At 39.3% G+C, this 19,009-nt stretch overlaps 1 protein-coding gene across 4 annotated transcripts in view; it reads right to left on the bottom strand.

Annotated features, from left to right (window-relative positions):
- RIC1 (RIC1 homolog, RAB6A GEF complex partner 1) overlaps positions 1-19,009 on the bottom strand; it is a 153,744-nt gene that overhangs the window by 110,492 nt on the left and 24,243 nt on the right. For all 4 annotated transcript variants that reach the window (XM_007969325.3, XM_073021563.1, XM_007969326.3 and 1 more), the window contains one exon: positions 12,357-12,464. In XM_007969325.3, coding sequence (XP_007967516.3) covers positions 12,357-12,464 — 108 coding nt within the window. Of the gene's footprint in view, positions 1-12,356; positions 12,465-19,009 lie in introns of those variants that run through there.

The following is a 19,009-nucleotide window of genomic DNA, read 5'->3' as shown; positions in this document are numbered from 1 at the left end:
GTCTCTACCAAATTACCAATGGTATTTTTTACAGAAATAGAAAAACCAATTCAAAAAAGTCGTACAGCATCTTAGGGACTGGCTCAGAATAGTCAAAACTATAGATGGTACTGAACTTATGATGGTTCAGCTTACGACATTATGATGGATGTTTGGGGCTGTTAAATTTTTGACTTACGGTATTTTTAAGTTACAATGGGTTGCTAGTGGGTTGACATGACTTACATCCTGAAATGCAACAATAAAATTGGAGGATTCCACTTCCTGATTTCAAAAGTTACTACAAAGCCACAGAAATTTAAAAACCGTGGTACTGGAAAAAGGACAGACATATAGATCAATGAAATAGAATGGAGCATCCAGAAATGACCCCAAATACCAATGGCCAATTGATTTTCAACAAGCGTACCAAGACCATTCAATGGGAAAAGGATAGTTTTTTGTTTTTTTTTTTTTTCATTTTTAAATATTTATTTTACTCAGAAATGTACCAGTTGTGCAAAGACATGTTAGAAAACACTGCATATGCACACACAATCTATCAATAATATTCCTCTCAGAGACAATTTGCTATATATTTATTTAGAAGTATATTTTCTGTTCAATACATTTTTTTGATGCAAAGATAGAAATACAGATATTTGATTATCTGTAAATTCTGGACATTTTTATTTTATCTTATTAATACTAATGTTTTTGCACATTTTTATAATTGGCATTATTCACATAATTTTGATAAGATTACTTATTTCCAAGATGATTTCATTTGTCTGATAATACCCATTGCATGTTTGTGTTACAAATTATATTCAAAATTCTGAATTGACCATTACTTTGTTCCATTGCTGTCAAGATTACTGTATCTAAATAATTGCTCCTATCTTTTTTTTTCGGGGGAGTTTGCAGAAATTTTATTATTATTATTATTATACTTTAAGTTCTAGGGTACATGTGCATAACGTGCAGGTTTGTTACATATGTATACTTGTGCCATGTTTGTGTGCTGCACCCATTAACTCGACAGCACCCATCAACTCGTCATTTACATCAGGTATCACTCCCAATGCAATCCCTCCCCCCTCCCTCCTCCCCATGATAGGCCCCGGTGTGTGATGTTCCCCTTCCCCAGTCCAAGTGATCTCATTGTTCAGTTCCCACCTATGAGTGAGAACATGCGGTGTTTGGTTTTCTGTTCTTGTGATAGTTTGCTAAGAATGATGGTTTCCAGCTGCATCCATGTCCCTATAAAGGACACAAACTCATCCTTTTTTATGTCTGCATAGTATTCCATGGTGTATATGAGCCACATTTTCTTAATCCAGTCTGTCACTGATGGACATTTGGGTTGATCCCAAGTCTTTGCTACTGTGAATAGTGCCGCAATAAACATACGTGTGCATGTCTCTTTATAGCAGCATGATTTATAATCCTTTGGTATATACCCAGTAATGGGATGGCTGGGTCATATGGTACATCTAGTTCTAGATCCTTGAGGAATCGCCATACTGTTTTCCATAATGGTTGAACTAGTTTACAATCCCACCAACAGTGTAAAAGTGTTCCTATTTCTCCACATCCTCTCCAGCACCTGTTGTTTCCTGACTTTTTAATGATTGCCATTCTTACTGGTGGGAGATGGTATCTCATTGTGGTTTTGATTTGCATTTCTCTGATGGCCAGTGATGATGAGCAATTTTTCATGTGTCTGTTAGCTGTCTGAATGTCTTCTTTTGAGAAATGTCTGTTCATATCCTTTGCCCACTTTTTGATGGGGTTGTTTTTTTCTTGTAAATTTGTTTGAGTTCTTTGTAGGTTCTGGATATTAGCCCTTTGTCAGATGAGTAGATTGCAAAAATTTCCTCCCATTCTGTAGGTTGCCTGTTCACTCTGATGGTAGTTTCTTTTGCTGTGCAGAAGCTCTTTAGTTTAATTAGATCCCATTTGTCAATTTTGGCTTTTGCTGCCGTTGTTTCTGGTGTTTTAGACATGAAGTCCTTGCCCATGCCTATGTCCTGAATGGTGCTATCTGGGTTTTCTTCTAGGGTTTTTATGGCATTAGGTCTAACATTTAAGTCTCTAATCCATCTTGAATTAATTTTCATACAAGGAGTAAGGAAAGGATCCAGTTTCAGCTTTCTACTTATGGCTAGCCAATTTTCCCAGCACCATTTATTAAATAGGAAATCCTTTCCCCATTTCTTGTTTCTCTCACGTTTGTCAAAGATCAGATGGCTGTAGATGTGTGGTATTATTTCTGAGGACTCTGTTCTGTTCCATTGGTCTACATCTCTGTTTTGGTACCAGTACCATGCTGTTTTGGTTACTGCAGTATTGTAGTATAGTTTGAAGTCAGGTAGCGTGATACCTCCAGCTTTGTTCTTTTGACTTAGGATTCTCTTGGCAATGCGGGCTCTTTTTTGGTTCCATATGAACTTTAAAGCAGTTTTTTCCAATTCTGTGAAGAAACTCATTGGTAGCTTGATGGGGATGGCATTGAATCTATAAATAACCTTGGGCAGTATGGCCGTTTTCACGATATTGATTCTTCCTATCCATGAGCATGGTATGTTCTTCCATTTGTTTGTGTCCTCTTTGATTTCACTGAGCAGTGGTTTGTAGTTCTCCTTGAAGAGGTCCTTTACATCCCTTGGAAGTGGGATTCCTAGGTATTTTATTCTCTTTGAAGCAATTGTGAATGGAAGTTCATTCATGATTTGGCTCTCTGTTTGTCTGTTACTGGTGTATAAGAATGCTTGTGATTTTTGCATATTAATTTTGTATCCTGAGACTTTGCTGAAGTTGCTTATCAGCTTAAGGAGATTTTGGGCTGAGACAATGGGGTTTTCTAAATGTACAAGCATGTCATCTGCAAACAGGGACAATTTGACTTCTTCTTTTCCTAACTGAATACCCTTGATTTCTATCTCTTGCCTGACTGCCCTAGCCAGAACTTCCAACACTATGTTGAATAGGAGTGGTGAGAGAGGGCATCCCTGTCTTGTGCCAGTTTTCAAAGGGAATTTTTCCAGTTTTTGCCCATTCAGTATGATATTGGCTGTGGGTGTGTCATAAATAGCTCTTATTATTTTGAGGTACGTTCCATCAATACCGAATTTATTGAGCGTTTTTAGCATGAAGGGCTATTGAATTCTGTCAAAAGCCTTTTCTGCATCTATTGAGATAATCATATGGTTTTGTCTTTGGTTCTGTTTATATGCTGGATTACGTTTATTGATTTGCAAATGTTGAACCAGCCTTGCATCCCAGGGATGAAGCCCACTTGATCATGGTGGATAAGCTTTTTGATGTGCTGCTGAATCCGGTTTGCCAGTATTTTATTGAGGATTTTTGCATCGATGTTCATCAGGGATATTGGTCTAAAATTCTCTTTTTTTGTTGTGTCTCTGCCAGGCTTTGGTATCAGGATGATGTTGGCCTCATAAAATGAGTTAGGGAGGATTCCCTCTTTTTCTATTGATTGGAATAGTTTCAGAAGGAATGGTACCAGCTCCTCCTTGCACCTCTGGTAGAATTCAGCTGTGAATCCATCTGGTCCTGGACTTTTTTTGGTTGGTAGGCTATTAATTATTGCCTCAATTTCAGAGCCTGCTATTCGTCTATTCAGGGATTCAACTTCTTCCTGGTTTAGTCTTGGGAGAGTGGAAGTGTCCAGGAAATTATCCATTTCTTCTAGATTTTCTAGTTTATTTGTGTAGAGGTGTTTATAGTACTCTCTGATGGTAGTTTGTATTTCTGTGGGATGGTGGTGATATCCCCTTTATCATTTTTTATTGTGTCTATTTGATTCTTCTCTCTTTTCTTCTTTATTAGTTTTGCTAGCGGTCTGTCAATTTTGTTGATCTTTTCAAAAAACCAACTCCTGGATTCATTGATTTTTTGGAGGGTTTTTTGTGTCTCTATCTCCTTCAGTTCTGCTCTGATCTTAGTTATTTCCTGCCTTCTGCTAGCTTTTGAATGTGTTTGCTCTTGCTTCTCTAGTTCTTTTAGTTGTGATGTTAGAGTGTCAATTTTAGACCTTTCCAGCTTTCTCTTGTGGGCATTCAGTGCTATAAATTTCCCTCTACACACTGCTTTAAATGTGTCCCAGAGATTCTGGTATGTTGTATCTTTGTTCTCATTGGTTTCAAAGAACATCTTTATTTCTGCCTTCATTTCGTTATGTACCCAGTAGTCATTCAGGAGCAGGTTGTTCAGTTTCCATGTAGTTGAGCGGTTTTGATTGAGTTTCTTAGTCCTGAGTTCTAGTTTGATTGCACTGTGGTCTGAGAGACAGTTTGTTATAATTTCTGTTCTTGTACATTTGCTGAGGAGTGCTTTACTTCCAACTATGTGGTCAATTTTGGAATAAGTGTGATGTGGTGCTGAGAAGAATGTATATTCTGTTGATTTGGGGTGGAGAGTTCTGCAGATGTCTATTAGGTCTGCTTGCTGCAGAGATGAGTTCAATTCCTGGATATCCTTGTTAACTTTCTGTCTCGTTGATCTGTCTAATGTTGACAGTGGAGTGTTGAAGTCTCCCATTATTATTGTATGGGAGTCTAAGTCTCTTTGTAAGTCTCTAAGGACTTGCTTTATGAATCTGGGTGCTCCTATATTGAGTGCATATATATTTAGGATAGTTAGCTCTTCCTGTTGAATTGATACTTTTACCATTATGTAGTGGCCTTCTTTGTCTCTTTTGATCTTTGATGGTTTAAAGTCTGTTTTATCAGAGACTAGTATTGCAACCCCTGCTTTTTTTTGTTCTCCATTTGCTTGGTAGATCTTCCTCCATCCCTTTATTTTGAGCCTATGTATCTCTCTGCATGTGAGACGGGTCTCCCGAATACAGCAGACTGATGGGTCTCGACTCTTTATCCAGTGTGCCAGTCTGTGTCTTTTAATTGGAGCATTTAGTCCATTTACATTTAAGGTTAATATTGTTCTGTGTGAACTTGATCCTGCCATTATGATCTTAACTGGTTATTTTGCTCGTTAGTTGATGCAGTTTCTTCCTAGCCTCGATGGTCTTTACATTTTGGCATGTTTTTGCAATGGCTGGTACCGGTTGTTCCTTTCCATATTTAGTGCTTCCTTCAGGGTCTCTTGTAAGGCAGGCCTGGTGGTGACAAAATCTCTAAGCATTTGCTTGTCTGTAAAGGATTTTAATTCTCCTTCACTTATGAAACTTAGTTTGGCTGGATATGAAATTCTGGGTTGAAAATTCTTTTCTTTAAGAATGTTGAATATTGGCCCCCACTCTCTTCTGGCTTGTAGAGTTTCTGTGGAGAGATCTGCTGTTAGTCTGATGGGCTTCCCTTTGTGTGTAACCCGACCTTTCTCTCTGGCTGCCCTTAAGATTTTTTCCTTCATATCAACTTTGGTGAATCTGGCAATTATGTGTCTTGGAGTTGCTCTTCTCGAGGAGTATCTTTGTGGCGTTCTCTATATTTCCTGGATTTGAATGTTGGCCTGCCCTACTAGGTTGGGGAAGTTCTCCTGGATGATATCCTGAAGAGTGTTTTCCAACTTGGTTCCATTTTCCCCCTCACTTTCAGGCACCGCTATCAGACGTAGATTTGGTCTTTTTACATAATCCCATACTTCTTGCAGGCTTTGTTCATTTCTTTTTCTTCTTTTTTCTTTTGGTTTCTCTTCTCGTTTCATTTCACTCATTTGATCCTCAATCGCTGATACTCTTTCTTCCAGTTGATCGAGTTGGTTACTGAAGCTTGTGCATTTGTCACGTATTTCTCGTGTCATGGTGTTCATCTCTGTCATTTCGTTTATGACCTCCTCTGCATTAATTACTCTAGCTATCAATTCTTCCACTCTTTTTTCAAGATTTTTACTTTCTTTGCGCTGGGTACGTAATTCCTCCTTTAGCTCTGAGAAGTTTGATGGACTGAAGCCTTCTTTTCTCATCTCGTCAAAGTCATTATCCATCCAGCTTTGATCCGTTGCTGGCAATGAGCTGCGCTCCTTTGCAGGGGGAGATTCGCTCTTATTTTTTGAATTTCCAGCTTTTCTGCCCTGCTTTTTCCCCATCTTTGTGGTTTTATCTCCTCTGGTCTTTCATGATGGTGACGTACTGATGGGGTTTTGGTGTAGGTGTCCTTCCTGTTTGATAGTTTTCCTTCTAACAGTCAGGACCCTCAGCTGTAGGTCTGTTGGAGATTGCTTGAGGTCCACTCCAGACCCTGTTTGCCTGGGTATCAGCATCAGAGGCTGCAGAAGATAGAATATTGCTGAACAGCGAGTGTACCTGTCTGATTCTTGCTTTGGAAGCTTCCTCTCAGGGGTGTACTCCACCCTGTGAGGTGTGGGGTGCAAGACTGCCCCTAGTGGGGGATGTCTCCCAGTTAGGCTACTCACGGGTCAGGGACCCACTTGAGCAGGCAGTCTGTCCCTTCTCAGATCTCAACCTCCGTGTTGGGAGATCCACTGCTCTCTTCAAAGCTGTCAGACAGAGTCGTTTGCGTCTGCAGAGGTTTCTGCTGCTTTTTTTGTTGTTGTTGTTGTTTAACTGTGCCCTGTCCCCAGAGGTGGAGTCTAGAGAGACAGGCAGGTTTCCTTGAGCTGCTGTGAGCTCCACCCAGTTTGAGCTTCCCAGCAGCTTTGTTTACCTACTTAAGCCTCAGCAATGGCGGGCGCCCCTCCCCCAGCCTCACTGCTGCCTTGCGGTTAGATCACAGACTGCTGTGCTAGCAATGAGGGAGGCTCCATGGGCGTGGGACCCTCTCGGCCAGGTGTGGGATATAATCTCCTGGTGTGCCCGTTTGCTAAAAGTGCAGTATTGGGGTGGGAGTTACCCGATTTTCCAGGTGTTGTGTGTCTCAGTTCCCCTGGCTAGGAAAAGGGATTCCCTTCCCACTTGCGCTTCCCAGGTGAGGCGATGCCTCGCCTTGCTTCAGCTCTCGCTGGTTGGGCTGCAGCAGCTGACCAGCACCGATTGTCCGGCACTCCCTAGTGAGATGAACCAGTACCTCAGTTGAAAATGCAGAAATCACCGGTCTTCTGTGTCGCTTGCGCTGGGAGTTGGAGACTGGAGCTGTTCCTATTCAGCCATCTTGGGAAAAGGATAGTTCTTTAACATATTGTACTGGGACAACTATATATCCACACACAAAAAATGAAGTTGGAATCTTACACTTTACACCATCTACAAAAATTAACTTAGAAGGAAGCAAAGACTTAAAGTAATAAAACTCTTAAAAGAAAAAAAAGAAGAGGAAAATCATGGCATTTGGCAATGATTTATTATATATGATACCCAAAGCATAGGCAATAAAAGAAAATAGAGATAAACTAGGCTGGGCGTAGTGGCTCACGCCTATAATCCAAACACTTTGGGAGGCCGAGGTGGGTATATCATTTGAGCTAAGGAGTTCAAGACCAGCCTGGGCAACATGGTGAAACTCCATCTCTACAAAAAATACAAAAATTAGCCAGGTGTGGTGGCATGCAGCTATAGTCCCTGCTGCTCACTTGAGCCCTGGAGGCAGAGGCTGTAGTGAGTTGAGGTTGCACCACTGGCACTCCAGCCTGGGTGACAGAGTAAGACCCTGTTTCAAAAATAAATAGATAAACTGTACTTCACCAAAATTAACTTTTGTACATCAAATGACTCAGAGAATGAAAAGAAAACCCACAGACTGAGAGAAAATATTGTCAAGTCATACAGCCAATAAGGGATTCATGTAAGAATAAACAACTCAGTAACATACAAACAGGCAGCCCAATTAAAAAATGGACAAAGAATTTTCTTTTCTTTTTTTGAGACGGAGTCTTGCTCTGTTGCCCAGGCTGGAGTGCAGTGGCGTGATCTCAGCTCACCTGCAAGCTCCGCTTCTCAGGTTCACGCCATTCTCCTGCCTCATTCTCCCCGGACTACAGGCGCCTGCCACCACGCCTGGCGAATTTTTTGTATTTTTTAGTAGACACAGGGTTTCACTGTTAGCCAGGATGGTCTTGATGTTCTGACCTCGTGATCCACCTGCCTTGGCCTCCCAGAGTGCCGGGATTACAGGCATGAGCCCCTGCACCCAGCCAAAAACGGGCAAAGAATTTGAATAGACATTTCTTCATAGACATACGAATGGCCAACAAACACATGAATAGATAATCAACATCATTAGTCTTTAGGAAAACATAAATCAAAACTACAAGAAGATACCACTTCACCCCTTTAGGATGGCTATTAAACAAAACGAAAATAAAGCATTTAAGGGGCTAAGGAGAAACTGGAACTCTCCTACACTGACAAAGAAATGTAAAATGATGCAGCCTTTATGGATTTTGATCCACCAATTCCATATCTCGGTATATACCCAAAAGAATCAAAAGCAGGAACTCCAACAGCTACTTGTATGCCAATGTTCAATGACGCACTATTCATAATAGGCAAAAGTTGGAAACAACCAAAATGTCTACCAAAAGATAAAGAAAATGTAGCATATACAGACAATGCAATATTACTCAGTTATAAAAAGGAATGAAGTTCTGATACATAACACAATTATGGATGAACCTTAACAACATTATGCTAAGTGAAACAAGCCAAAGATAAAAGGATAAATACTGTATGATTCCACTTACATGAAATACCTAGATAAGCAAATTCATAGATACAAGAAGTTGATTAGAGGTTACCAGGAGCTGGAGAAATTGAGAATGCAAAGTTATGCTTAATGATAAACAAGTTTCGGTCCAGGGTGACATTCAAGAAAACAGATAGTGGTAATGGCTGCATAACACCATTAATGTTACTAATGACACTAAATTGTACACTTAAAATAGTTAAAATGCTATATATATTTATGCTATGTATAGTTTACCACAATTGTAAAAAGTTAATAATGTAACATAACAAAACTCTATAGAACCAAATCCAGAAAATTCCATCTTCTTTCATGAACACTTGCTCTTCTTACATTTTTTACTAATTGCCATGAACACCTACCTACCTAATCATCTAGGCTTGATATCAGAGCAATCTCAACTACTCATGCTCATTTATCCAACAATGAGTTGGCAAATTTTGTCATTTTTCTTTGAAATTTCTAGGGAATAATGGAAAAAACCAGTTTAGCTAAAGGAAAGTCTATGTAGACAAAGAACGAAAAAATAACACCAGAGAAGTAACGAAGTAGGGTTTTAGAGATTAAAGTGCCTTAAATGAAAGGCTAAGAGGCCTGGACTTGGTTGTGTAGAATAAGGATCTGCAAACCTTTTCTGTAAAAGGCCAGATAATAAATATTTTAGACTTTACAAGTCAAGAGGGAAAATCAAAAATATTATGTAGGTTTATCATGTTTACTTACATAACAAGATAATATTTTAAAATGTGGATTTTATTATTATTCAGGTATACTGAGGTGAACAGATCAGGAGATGACTGCCAATGAAAAGACAGTTTATTACTCACGGTTCCAAAGAGGAGGGGACATGACATGCACCACCAAGGAACATACTGCAAACTACCAGGGTCAGTCAGGAGACAGTGGATGTGAGGGGAAAACATGAGTAAGATCCTTTATTGTGATTTCCATGGGAAGGAATGGTTGAGGCATGGCAAGGAGGCTTTGTATTCGCTAGGCTGAATAAATCAGTTGTCTCTAGTTATACAGTACCTAGCCCTGAGATAATTAGGGCAGAGGATTATCGGCCCAGAGTGGCAGAGGTCAATAAAGGAGGTGGTTGGGGCTATATGCTTTGGATTGATTAGTTTGCATACGAAGGTGTACTTGTAGGTAAGTCCTCTAGGAACTGGCTATCCCTGGCAGGAAGTGGGCTGTCCAGGGATAGCAGGCCCTTATGTCAAAGCATAAGAAATACAGAAAAATAAAACATCATGATTAATAGAATGCAAATTTTTATAAGTTTTATAGTTACAAAATTCTAAATATAATAGTAATGAGAACTGAGTACAACTTTTTTTGGTAATACGTATCCACTAATGAGAATCAGATTCTTTTTGTGGAAATAACCTTTTTGGTAAATTGGAGTTTAAAGTACTTTTCCCTATCATCAAAATTGAGTGCAAATTTTTATCTATTAATGTCGGTCCTTAATGAGATTTTACATATTTCATATTTGAAAACGTTTTCTAATACAGCAAAAGCTATTTTCCAAAGTTATTCAGTGCCTGTTAAGTGGTAGAGGGTGGTCCTTCAAGTAAAGAAAACAAAAAGTCAGTCTCCGTTAAAAAAAAAAAAAAAAAAAAAAAAAAGTTTCCAATAAACCTTTATCACTACCCAAGCCATAACAGCTGTGTGCTGAGCAGGGCAAGTCAAGTTATTCCCACTCCCATCTCTGAAAAAAAAACTTACAAAAACCATAGGTTTTAAAAGACTTATATTTTCACAAACTTTGTATAAATCTGTCCAACTAAGTCTTTTGCTGCTCCATGTGGATTTTTACTACTACCAATTAATACAACTTCTTAGATGCTACTTCGGGTTGTACTGAATTAGTATTTTCTCAACCCCTTTGAGAATTTTTTTCATCTGGAATTGTTCCATAGGTCACTCACAGTAATTCTCAGTCAATTCATACTTCACATGGACCACTGAAATTAACAACTGAGCAGTATTATAACATCTGTCAATTCATCAAAAACCAAGCAAACTTACTTTTACTGCACTTTCATTTTCATACTTTGTGAAGGAATTCTCCTGTGGTGAGCTGTTCTGTGCTAAATTTTTAATTCTTCTAACTTTACCTTCAGTATATTCCAATAAGTGCTTAGTCTAGTAATGTCAGCTTATATTCTTTTGGCATAGCTATAGTGCCACTGAGTAATAAATACAATATTTTGCCATCAAATTCAATAATAAAATAAACCACACTCCAGTGTGCTTTAAAAACAAAACAAAGTCTTTTTCTCTTTTCTGGTTCTTTTGACATGATTATGTACTAGAATAAAAATAATATAAAATGTCACAGAATGGCAATATGTGTACACTTGAAAAGTTATGAAGTTATAACTGTGTTACTATATAGTACACTGAACAGAGGAGCAAAGCAATGAGAGCACCACATATGCTTGCTGTAAGAACTTCAACTCAATCTGCTATTGTAGCTTGAAAGAAGTTACAGACAATACATAAATCAGTGAGGATTTTCGTGCCCCAGTAACATTCTACTTATAGACACTGAAATTTAAGTATCACATAATTTTCAACTATAGCAAATATTCTTCTTTGACTTGTTTTGATTATTTAAATATGTAAAAACTATTCTTACATTATGGTCTGTGTACAAACAGGCACCAGAGCATACTTGGTACATGGTCAGTCATCTGCAAACTCCTGCTATAGGAAGTGTAGAACTACTCAGTATTTTTGATCATATGGCACGTTTCAGATTATTAACCTAGTCAGTGTTATATATAGTACGGACTAGAAAGCGACCAACAACCAACACAAAGAGATAAGTTAGTTATAAGGATACAGTAAATGGAAGCTGAGTAGCTAAGTTTATACCTTATCTCTCTAATATACACTACCCATGTAACCTTGGATAAGACAATTTTTCAGATCCTCAACTTACACATCAATTATGAGGGATAGTAATATCTACTTCAAAGCACTTATCGAAAGATTAAATGGGATGATCCATGTAAACTGATTACAATTGTACTCATCAGATAGGAGGTGCTCAATAAGGTTAATTAACCACATATATTACTGCTAATGCAAATTAAGTCATAATGACAGCCTTAGACAGTGATAAAACATGAACTGAAAAGGTAAAATTAAACATATCTAGGCATGTTTAATAGAACAGAAGAAAAATGGAGAAACAGATCCAAATGGATATGAAAATTTTAGTATTACATATACATATAAAGCTTATTATTTTGTGGGATATCTTTTGGAATGGAAGGGAGGACTTTAAATATAAATTCAAGAATACCATGTGAATATGTTTTCAAAAACTAGATAAGACTTCAAGGACAAAACAGTAAAGTGAGAACAACAAACAGAAAAGGATATAGGTGCTATGTTTAGGGATGGAAGGAAGTAGCGGAGTCAAGAGAAGCTATCGTAGGAGTAACATGCACAGAATAATTAGTAAAGCAGTTAGACTTCAAGGACAAAACAGTAAAGTGAGAACAACAAACAGAAAAGGATATAGGTGCTATGTTTAGGGATGGTAGGAAGTAGCAGAGTCAAAAGAGAAGCTATAGTAGGAGTAATCCACACAGAATAATCAGTAAAGCAATTCCTATCAGAACAAAATAAATGCTTATGAGTGTAAAAGACTGAAAGAAAGTCATCTAAGAGAATCAAATTTAAATGCAATGTAACGGTTTCATAAGAAAACACTGTTTAGCGGAAAAATCTACTTACTGATACAGCTATCATGGTACTATCTGGCCTCCATTCAGCTTGCTTGTAAGATCCAAACTGAGTAGATGATTTTGCAGGCTCCTTGTAGGTTACAATTAACACACTCGGCTGGAAGAAAACAGTTGTATTTTTTATCAATATCTCATAAAAATACACACAAATAAAATTTAAGATAACATATAGAGTATTCAAAGTATTTTTAGAGTAAAATAAAATACAACATTGATATTAAACTATTGGCTTTCAACATTCCAAGCATATCAACCAAAACAAAGACCTAAACCTAGGCCTGTACATATTAAAGAAACCAAAATAATAATTAATAATCATCCAAAACAGAAAGAACCAGGACTAAATGTGTTCATAGGTGAAGTCTACCAAACATTGAAGGGACAAATTACACCAATTCTTTACAAAACCTTCTACAAGATAAAAGCAGAAGGAGTACTTCCTAATTTTGAGTTCGGCATTCCCTTAATACCAAAATCAGACAAGGGTATTACATGAAAAGAAAACTACAGGCTGGGCGTGGTGGCTCACGCCTATAATCCCAGCACTTTGGGAGGCCAAGGTGGGCAGATCACGAGACCAGGAGATCGAGACCATCCTGGCTAACACAGAGAAACTCCGTCTCTACTAAAAATACAAAAAAATTAGCCGGGCGTGGTAGCAGGTGCCTGTAGTCCCAGCTACTCGGGAGGCTGAGGCAGGAGAATGGCGTGTACCTGGGAGGCAGAGCTTGCAGTGAGCCGAGATCGCGCCACTGCACTCCAGCCTAGGTGACAAAGTGAGACTCCATCTCAACAAAAAAAAAAAAAAAAGAAAAAGAAAACTACAGATCAACATCTCTTATGAACATCGATATAAAACCTCTCAACAAAATATTAGCAAATCAAATCCAACAATGTATTAAAAAAATTAAACACCATAACCAAATACGATATACCCCAGGTATGCAAGGCTGGTTCAACATTCAAAACTCAATTAATATAATCCATCACAACAACAAGCTAGAGAAAAATCATGTGATTATTTCAACAAACGCAGAAAAAGCACTTAATAAATCTAACAACCAAGATAAAAATGCTGAGCAAGGCCGGGTGCTGTGGCTCATGCCTGTAATCCCAGCACTTTGGGAGGATGAGGCTGGTGGATCACCTGAGGTCAGGAGTTCGAGACCAGCCTGGCCAACATGGTGAAACCCCATCTCTACTAAAAATACAAAAACTAGCTGGGTGTGGTGGCGGGCACCTATAATCCCAGCTATTTGGGAGGCAGAGGGAGGAGAATCGCTTGAATCTGGGAGGTGGAGGTTGCAGTAAGCGGCGATTGCGCCACTGCACTCCAGCCCAGGCAAAAGGGTGAGACTCTGTCTCCATAAAACAAAACAAACGAACAAAAAACACTGAGCAAACTACAGAACAACACTCATTCATAATTAAAAAAAAAAAACTCTCAGGAATGGAAATAAATTTTTTCAACGTGATAAAGAACATCTATGAGAAACCTACAGCTTCAAAGCTTTCCTGCTGAGATCAGGAACAAGGCAAGGATGTCTCCACTCACAGCAGCTTTTCAACAGAATAGTGGAAGTTCCAGCTAACTCGATAAGACCACAAAAAGAAATAAAAGGTAAAGAGAATGGGAAGGAATAAATAAAACTGTCTTTACTCATAGATGACATGATCATCTTTGCAGAAAATTTGAAAGAACTGACCCCAAAATCCTCCCAGAATAAGCAACTATAGCAAGGTTAAGGATCCAAGATTAATACACAAAAGTCAATAAATTTTCTATATACCAGCAATAAAAAAGTAGAATTTGTCATTACAAAACATTTGCAGGCCAGGCGCAGTAGCTCATGCCTGTAATCCCTACACTTTGAAAGGCCAAGGTGGGCAGATCACTTAAAATCAGGAGTTCAAGACCAGCCTGGCCAACATGGTGAAACCCATCTCTACTAAAAATACAAAAATTAGCCAGGTGTGGTGGCACACACCTGTGGTCCCAGCTACTCAGGAGGCTGAGGCAGAAGAACTGCTTGAACCCAGGAGGTACAGGTTGCAGTGAGCTGAGACTGCACTACTACACTCCAGTCTAGGCAACAGAGACTCCATCTCAAAAACAAAAACAAGGCTGGGCATGGTGGTTCATGCCTGTAATACCAATACTTTGGGAGGCCGAGGCAGATGAATCGCCTGAGGCCAGGAGTTTAAGACCAGCCTGCCAACATGGTGAAACCATTGCTCATGCCTGTAATCCCAACACTTTGGGAGGCTGAGGCAGGCAGATCACGAGGTCAAAAGTTCAAGACCAACCTGGACAACATAGTGAAACCCCATCTCTACTAAAAATACAAAAATTAGCCAGGCATGCTGGTGTGCACCTGTAGTCCCAGCTACTCAGGAGGCTGAGGCAGGAGAATCACTTGAACCCAGGAGATGGAGGTTGCAGTGAGCCGAGACTACACCACCAGCCTGGGTGATATAGTGAAACTGTCTCAAAAAAAAAAAAAAAAAAAAAAAAAAAAAGAAAAGAAAAGAAAAAATAAATGGAGACATATTCCATGTTAATGAATACAAAGACTCAATATTGTTAATATGTCAGTTCTTCTCAACTTGATATACAGATTTAATACAATCTCAATCAAATTCCCAGAAATTTATTTTCTGGATATCAACAAACTCGCTCTGAAGTTGATATAGAGAGGCAAAACACCAAGACTAGCAACTTAATAGTGGAGAAGACAATGTTGGAAGACCAGCACTACCTGACTTCAAGACTTACTATAAAGCTAAAGTAGTCAAGAAAGTGTGGTATTAACAAAATAATAAACAAATCAATCAATAGAACAGAATAGAGAGCCCAGAAATAGACACACACAAATATATGCCAACTGATCTTCGACAAAGGAGGAAAGGAAGTACAACAGAGAAAAGACAGTTTTTGCAACGAATAGTGTAACTCAACACAATAAAAGCCATATATGACAAACCCACAGCTAACACTACTGAAAAAGGAAAAGCTGAAATCTTTTTTTCTAATCTAGAATAAGACAAGGATACTATCTTTCACCACTTTTATTCAACACAGTACTGGAAATCCTGGCCAGAGCAATTAGGCAAGAAAAAACAAAAAAAGAATAAAAAGTATCCAAATTAATTGGACAGGAGAAGTCAAATTAGCCCTATTTGCAGGTAATACAATCTTACATATAGAAACCCTAAAGATACCACCAAAAAAGTGGTAGAACAAAATAATTCAGTGAAGTTGTAGAATACAAAATCAACATACGAAAACCAGTAATGTCTCTATACACTAATAGTGCATTAGCTGAAAAAAGAAATCAAAACAATCCCATTTATTAATAGCTATATACCAAGGAATAAAAAATTTACTTAAAGAAGTAAAAGATCCCTACAATGAAAACTATAAAACAGTAATGAAATGAAGAAAACACAAATACATAGAAAGATAGCCCATGTTTATAGATTGGAAAAATTAATACTGTTAAATTGTCCATATGACCCAAAGTGATCTACAGATCCAATGCAATCCCTACCAAAATACCAATGATATGCCTCACAGCAGTGGAAAACACAAGCCTAAAATTCATACTGAACCACAGAGGACTTCAAATGGCCAAAGCAATCTTGAGCAAAAATAACAGTTAGTGGAATTACACTACCTGACTTCAAAATATACTACAAAGTTATATTAACCAAAATACCATGGTACTGGCAATAAAAGCAAATAAAACAATGGAACAAAATAGGCCAGAAATAAATCCATGCTTTTACAGCCAACTGATTTTCAAAACAAGTGCCAAGAGCACACATTGGAGAAAGCATAATCTAATAAATGGTGCTGAGAAACCTGGATAGCTACATGCAAAAGAATGAAATTAGACCCTCTTCTTACTATACCCAAAACTCATTTCAAAATAGATTAAAGAGGCTGGGTGCAGTGGCTCACGCCTGTAATCCCAGCACTTTGGGAGGCTGAGGTGGGCAGATCACTTGAGATCAGGAGTTCAAGACCAACCCGGCCAACATGGCAAAACCCCATCTCTACTAAAAAAAAAAAAAAAAAAAAGAGCTGGGCACGCTGGCACACACCTGTAATCTCAGCTACTCGGGAGGCTGAGGCAGGAGAATCACTTGAATCCAGGAGGTGGAGGCTGAAGTGAGCTGAGATCACACCACTGCACTTAAGAATGAAGGACAGGGTGAGACTCTGTCTCAATTAAAAAGAAAAAAAAAAAAAAGATTAAAAGACTTAAATGTAAGACCCAAAACTATAAAACTACTGGAAGAAAACATAAAGGAAATGATTCATTATATTGGTCTGAGCAAGGAATTTTTTGGATAAGACCTGAAAAGCACAGGCAACAAAAGCAAAAATAGAGGGGGGCTTCAAGATGGCTGACTAGAGACATCAGCTCTTGCCTCCTTCACAAAGAAAAACCCAAATAGGGAGTAGTCACACTTTCAACAGAACATCTAAGACACAACACTGGAATTTAGCAGAGAAGTGATAGGGAACAGCTAAAGCAAGGAAAGAGAGGGAAGCAAGGTTGTCTGCTTGGCCTTTATCAACTTGGAGCACAGAGCAGATCTCCAGTGTGGGGGAAAGCTGAGAGATACCCAGCAGCCCACATTCCCACCATGGACTCCTGCAACCCTAGCTTACAGAGAGGGAGTCCAGAGACTAGCACAGAGAACTTCTTAGAGACCACGTGATGACACTGCTCCAGAGAGAGCTCACACTGAGTCCTATACCACCTGCATGAGACCTAAACAGCTATAGCATTGTGCCATTTTCAGTCTAGCTCTTATCAGGCTGCATCCTGGCCTTGAGCACAAGAGTCCCTGCATTTCCACATTAGTAAAGCCCTACTAACATTCCCTGCATCCACCTGGGGGGCTACAGTGATGCAATGCCACTTGGACCCAGCAGAGTGGCAGAGTCCCTGGTATTAAAGCATATATAGAATCCTACACTGTGGAAAACAGGCAAGTGCAATGCACTGGGGAGGGTATACTGGGGAGGCTATCACAAGGGCAAAATGAGCCAAAGCCCACACTTCTGAGAGCCTAAACCCTGTCAGCTGGGGTTGCTGCCACTGACAGCAACCCCACCTCCACAAACAGCAAGACTGAAGCACACTTGAACATGTCCTGAGACAGAATCTACCAGCATGCCAGCGTCAATGTTTCTGACACTGCTTGGAGCAAAGCACACCATACCTGCCCCACCCCAGCCTCTGGTGTGAGGCTACTGACACAACCCTATCCCCTCCAGCAGCAGGGCCATAGTGGACATACACATGGCCCTGAGGAGAGCCTCTCTCTACCTATTGCTGCTACCTGAGCACTCAACAAGGGGGTCTGAAGACAGGCCCACCTGGCCTGGCACCACACACCCCCAAGGGCCCAAGCATACAGACTGGAGCATAGAGATTGCCCCACCCTGTCTGCCACTCACACATATGCACTGCTATAGGGAAGCCTGAGAGTCAGCCCACCCAGCCTGATGCTACCACCACAACTACTGCCATAGCCCATACCACACACACTGCCCAGGGACCAAAGGACCTACCTACTCACCCGGTCATCCACTGCAACCACCAGCACCTGAGCAAGCCACATGGAGGCCTAAGAATTAACCCAATTAAACCTGATAACACCATGCCTGTGTACCCTGGGACTGAAGGACAGGCACACAGCCTGCTGCCACCACCACTGGTGCCCAAGGACTGGCCTACCTGGCATCCCACTGCCCAGGAATACTTCACCTCAGCCTCTGCTAACAACTGCACCCTAAATCACTGAGGAAATCACAGACACTACTAATGCTATAGATGGCTAAAACAGTCATATGAAAAATACACTACTGCTCACACCCAGAATCAAAGACAAAGTGCCCTACCCAACCAACACCACGGATAGATCTTCAGGAAAAAGTCTACCCCCTCTGAAAGCCAATCTAAAACACTGGAAGAAGTAACTGTTACACCAGAGGTACAGACATCAACTTGTAAGTATACAAGTAACGTGAAAAAGCAAGAAATTATGACATTTCCATAGGAACACAATAATTCTCCAGCAACAGATTCTAATAAAAAAGAAATTTATGAAATGCCAGAAACAGGATTCAAAATAATACTAAAGACACTCAGTGAGATAGAGAACACAAAAATACAAAGAAATCAGAAAAACAATTCAAGATACGAATGAAAAATTCACCAAAAAGATAGATATCATAAAAAAGAAACCAAACAGAAATCCTCGAACAGAAGAATTCACTAAATGGAATAAAAAATACATTCCAGTGTTTCAACAATGGATTATATCAAGCAGAAGAATGAATTTCAGATTTTTGAAATAACTCAGAAAACAAAACAAGAATAAATAAGAATGAACAAAGCCTACATGACACATGGGACACCATAAAGTGATCTATTTGAATTTTTGTTCTTACAGATGGCAAAAAGAAGATCAAAGGAGCAGAAAAAGAACTATTTAACAAAATAATAGCTGAAAATTTCCCACGTGTAGCAAGAGATTTAACCATACAAACAGGAAGCTCACATATCCTCAAAGAGATACAACTCAAAAGGTCTTCATGGCACATTATAATCAAACTGTTGA

This window comes from Chlorocebus sabaeus, chromosome 12 (genome assembly GCF_047675955.1).
Source record: "Chlorocebus sabaeus isolate Y175 chromosome 12, mChlSab1.0.hap1, whole genome shotgun sequence".
In the NCBI taxonomy this organism is placed as follows: domain Eukaryota; kingdom Metazoa; phylum Chordata; class Mammalia; order Primates; family Cercopithecidae; genus Chlorocebus; species Chlorocebus sabaeus.
This window is presented reverse-complemented; position numbering and strand designations above follow the sequence as displayed.